This window comes from Arachis ipaensis, chromosome B1 (genome assembly GCF_059453495.1).
Source record: "Arachis ipaensis isolate K30076 ecotype BB chromosome B1, ASM5945349v1, whole genome shotgun sequence".
Taxonomy (NCBI): domain Eukaryota; kingdom Viridiplantae; phylum Streptophyta; class Magnoliopsida; order Fabales; family Fabaceae; genus Arachis; species Arachis ipaensis.
Genome location: NC_142436.1, coordinates 21,020,001 through 21,024,953, shown reverse-complemented (window position 1 = coordinate 21,024,953; position 4,953 = coordinate 21,020,001). Strand labels below are relative to the sequence as shown.

General features: G+C 36.0%; 1 protein-coding gene across 1 annotated transcript; it reads left to right on the top strand.

Moving 5' to 3' along the window:
- The first annotated feature begins 1,084 nt into the window (after positions 1 to 1,084).
- Positions 1,085 to 4,622, top strand: LOC107627057 (uncharacterized). Its single transcript, XM_088502619.1, has 7 exons — positions 1,085 to 1,364; positions 1,420 to 1,578; positions 2,115 to 2,239; positions 3,453 to 3,483; positions 3,850 to 3,913; positions 3,998 to 4,090; positions 4,286 to 4,622. The coding sequence occupies exons 1-6, from the start codon at positions 1,085 to 1,087 to the stop codon at positions 4,014 to 4,016; spliced, it is 678 nt and encodes a 225-aa protein (XP_088358745.1). The 3' UTR covers positions 4,017 to 4,090; positions 4,286 to 4,622.
- Positions 4,623 to 4,953: the final 331 nt, after the last annotated feature.

Here is a 4,953-nt window from a genome sequence, read left to right as displayed (position 1 = left end):
AAATCTCCTCCCATATTGAGAATCATTTTTGTGCATTGTGATTGTATTGAGCACCTATCCTGTTAACACTCGGCCAACTAGTTTCTGGTCTGTGTTATCTTCTTATTGAGCCGGAGACTTCTCCAGGTCTAGAACATCCTCTTCCATGCCTATATTTTCTATACATTCCATGACTTGCCTTGTTGAATTGTATCTCTTATATTATTACGTCTTCCTTAGTTGTTTTGTGATTGTTATTATATTTGTAATTGAACTAAACTTGAGAAATTGATATAATTAATAGCTTCGCTTGTCGAAACAATAAACACTACAAGAAAAACACCCATTCAGCCATACTTTTTTTAGGCTATATTTGAAAAGCGTAGCCTATTTCTAAAATAGGCTACGCTTTTCTCCGTGTTTCCTTTTTGTAGGAGAATAGGAAACAGATTTGTAGCATCACTTGAAAAGTGTAGTCTTAGGTATTATAAATATCACTTATAAAGCGTAGCCTTATCTTAGAAGCTGTGGGTTCACTTTTTACACCAAAAAATATACTTTCAAAGAGTAACCTATTTGTCAGGTTTTAGGTGCGCTTTAAAAGTGTTGCCTAATGTATCTCAGGTTAAATGTCCAACACTTAGTAAATTTTTTTCAATTTTCAGCAAATGATACACATATAAACACTTAGCCAAATAAAATGAAAACATAAAACCCCACCTTGGCTTTTCCCTTCTTCGCGCCACCCCCAACCCAGAGAAGATTGCGCACCATCACCACTCATCACCCCCAAATCAGAGAAGATTCTGCGCCATCACCACTCACTGTAACATCCCTAATTTCTAACCCTAAATCCCAAAATCCCCAAAATTAACTCAGAAAATCCTAATTTCTCCAATTCCTAACCCTAACAGCCGCAACCTCACCCTCCTTTAACGTAACAAACAAAAGCAGCCACTATAGAGAGAAGAGGGATCGGGAGAAGAAGAAGAGAGAGGAAAGGCCTGCCCAGCCGTCACCACCGCAGCGCCGCTGCAACTATTGCCACCTTCAGAGCTACGGAAAGTCATCCTCCCTACCGTTGAATGCCGCCGTCGTGTCGCACATGAGAGAGAGAGAGACAGATTCGAGAGGAGCTACCCACGATCGCTGCCGTCGAAGCCAGGCTCGTCGCCGTCACCACCCACGAAGCTGCGAGGAGCTGCTGTCGTGCTCGTGTCGCTGTTCGCCGTCGAGCTTCCCTCACCTTGAGCCGTCGATCTGTCGCCACCGCTACAATGGCTTGTCGCTAGAGCCACGACTGTCACTAAGCTTCCGTCGCCGCTGCCGTTCAAGCCGTTGCTGCCGTCGATTTGGAGTTGCTGCGATTGGAGCCACAAGCGAGGGTGAGTTGCTACTGCCCTGTTGCCGTCCTAATCATATTCAACGTCCGCTTCCCAGAGCTGTTTCTGCCCTTGAGTTCGTTGAGTTCGGATTTCTTGTGCTACTGTAACTGTCATTACTGCTATGGGAACCAACGTTTCTATTTAGCTGCTGCTGAAGGTCTTCCACCATCACTGGAGCTGCCCAGAATCATCGTGGAAGCTACCAAGATATATGGTTGATTTCTAATTATGCCAAGACATCATCACTAATTAAATTTTATGTTGATTTTTTTTAATTTTATTTTATGTCCTGGCTGCATTATAACTTGTGAATCCCATTTCCTTTTTAATATTCAATGTTTTGACAAACTGCCATGGTTTATAATCTATTGATACTTGCCTTTTTAAATTATAGGAGGGTTTAAAAGTCAGAGAATTTCTAGGAAGCAACTTTTAGTGGATTTATTTTAATCTATATATTAATGATCGTGATGTTTTTTTGTTTTGTTAATGGATAATGAGGTTTTGGTGTTGATGTTGTTGTGGTTCTGGTTTACTGTTAATGATGCTGTGATTTTCAATGGAGGTATGGAGGGCTTGTAGTGTAGAACTGTGTCCCATATTGTGAAGGTTTGAAGGATGGTAGTTAGGGTCTATCATAAGGGAGTGATATGAGCTTATGAATGAATCTGGTTTGCCATGTTACCAGGTTTAGTTATTAAGTAATTGAGCTGAGCTGTAAGTTTGACAAATGAAATGGTTTCCTGCTAGCGCCAAAAGGGCTATTTCCGTCGGAGCCAAAATATTATCGAGGACCAAAGCTGAAAGTTGCCATCATTGGAGCTGGGCTTGCTGGCATGTCAACTGCAGTGGAACTCTTGGATCAAGGACACAAGGTTCAGCTCCTTTAATCTTTAATATCACACTTCCTCCATTTCATATTTTATAAGTCATTTTGATACTTTGATTTATGAATATATGTGAAAAGTCAAAGCGAATTAACAGTATGGAATGAAAAAAATGTTATTTTGAAATTGGATGTTATGGTGTACATGGTAAACTTGATTTTTGAAGCAAAGGGGAGTGATTTGGTCAATTTCTTAACACAATTATGGTGTTAAATTTATTAGGATATTCTAGCTAATGCATTTTATCTAGTGTGTTTACTTCTAATTGCTCTCGTTCAGGTGGATATATATGAGTCGAGGACTTTTATTGGTGGGAAAGTTGGTTCTGTTGTTGATAAGAAAGGAAACCAAATTGAAATGGGACTGCATGTCATTTTTGGTTGCTACAACAATCTCTTCCGATTGATGAAAAATGTTGGTTTTTGCTTGTAGCCATAATTCAAGTTCTTCATCATCTTTAGCAGCTGTATTCTTTCTCAACTCTTTTCCTGGTTATGAACATATTACAAGTGTCACTTCTATCAAGAACGAGAACCTCTATTATTGACTTCACTTGATGTGTTCATTTTCATTGTGTATTCATTCATTCCACTTGCTTTTTCTTTTTCTTTACCTGGAATAGGTAGGTGTAGATAACAATCTACTCACAATTTTGTAAACAAAGGGGGAGGTCAAATTGGAGGTAGTGCAGATAACAATCTACTCACAATTTTTTAAACAAAGGGGGAGGTCAAATTGGAGGTATATTTTGGGCTGTAATACTGAGTTTTGTTCTTATTGATTATTCTCTTCTTGCTTTCTCTCTTATTCCAATTGTACTACACCTTACGAAAAGATAATAGTTATATTGCCACTTAGTTATAGTAAATAGCCCAATTATTGGGTTTGAATTGCTAGTCTAGTTTTATTGAAAACTATAGATGAAATTACTAAATCGGATACCTTTTTTTTCCAATGTTGAACAGAGAGTAATAGCAGGGGAATCGTCTAGTTCCATTGAGAAGCATTTAGTTTCTGTCGAGGCAAGATTAGAAATTTCACTTCCTTTCTTGACAAAGTTACAGTGGAAACAAATGCTGTCAGCCTTGATTAAAATTGTTCTTCACACTTATTTCAAGCTGGTTTCATTTCTGGTTATAAACTGAATGGTAGAAAAAAATTATGTAGTTTCATCTTTGTTTTCTTTGTGTCTGTTGTGCAGGTTGGCACTTCGCTATTTCAATTTATTAAAGGTAAAGGGTAAAGCTAGTTTTAAATTTATGTTTGTCTTTTCCTACTACATTGCTTTGCCAACTTGAAGTAGATAAAGTTAAGTAGAAAATGAAAGGGAGGGTGCCTATTACATGGATAAACAATTTCTTACATAGTTATAAATAGAAAACAGATTATGGGCTAGGCTGAAAACACAATTAATAATGCATAGAGAAATTTTAAATGGTTTTGTCTCTTGGATTAATAATGCATAGAAAATTACTGAGCTTAAGACACCGTATGACCCTATGATTTCTTGAAATTGTTGATTTCCATTGTTGTTTGGTACACTACTTACATTGCTGTTGCAGTTCTTGATTCCTTTTGTGCTGTTAATTGTCTTTCAGGTTCCTGGGCTTCAAAGAGGTCAGGGGAGATTGCTCAGGATTCGAATTATACAAAAGTGTTAAGGTTATGCACAACTTGTTATAGGTCCTGCTAGCAGTGGCAAGGTAATTTACTGTATCATCTCATTTGTGTATTTCTTGTCCGCAGTGGATTGTTTGGTAAATAATGATGGATTGGTTTGGGTGATAAATATCCTATTGGCAGTAAAGTTCAAGCTGTTTGGAGTGAAGATAGGGAATGGTATATTCAGCAATTAATTTCCTTTTCTTTGTCCATTTATTCAGCAATTAGTATGATGATCATATATATTTTAGTATTTCAACTCAGTTTGTGATCTTACGATTTTGGTTTAGTTAATTTCTATTTACACTTTTTTGTGCACCTTTAGAAGAATTTTTTTGTTTAAACTTCTTAAAAGTGCAAGTATTTTTGCAGCAACCCTGCTCGGAATGAACACTGATACAATTGTTAAGGCCAAGAGTTTTCTTGATGGTGATGAAGCTCAGCATGAAAAAGATGTGTTTGAGAAGAATCTGGCGCTTCAGAACATTTTTTAGTCATTATGCCAAGATTAGAAGATTAACGATTTTCTGTTTGTTAAGCTCTTTTCGGATATAGAGTGCAATCTTTGCATTTTAATTGATATGTGATACAAGTTTCATGTGACTTAAATTATCTTAAGTTATATTTTGATTGTTAATTGCTTCTTAAGATTATGTCTTTGAATTGTGTAAGGATAATTTTTATTATTTAAAGAAATTATTTAGTATAATTATGTGTTAAATTTTATTAATTAAAAATGTAGAATTATATATGTAATAAAATTATTAAATATTTTGTATAAAAACAATTATTAGAATATTATATACATACAAAAAATTAAAAAAAATAAAAAAAATAATGAGGGATCTAAGGCTACACTTATATAGAGTAGTTATGGTTATACAGAAAATTAAAAAAAAATAATAATAAAAGACCTAAGGCTACACTTATATAGAGTAGCTATGATATACAATGTGGCTACGTTATACAGGTGATGCAGTAGCCTTGAAAAGCGTAGTCTATTCTGGTAAAAATGGATGTTGAAAAGCGTAGCCTTTGGT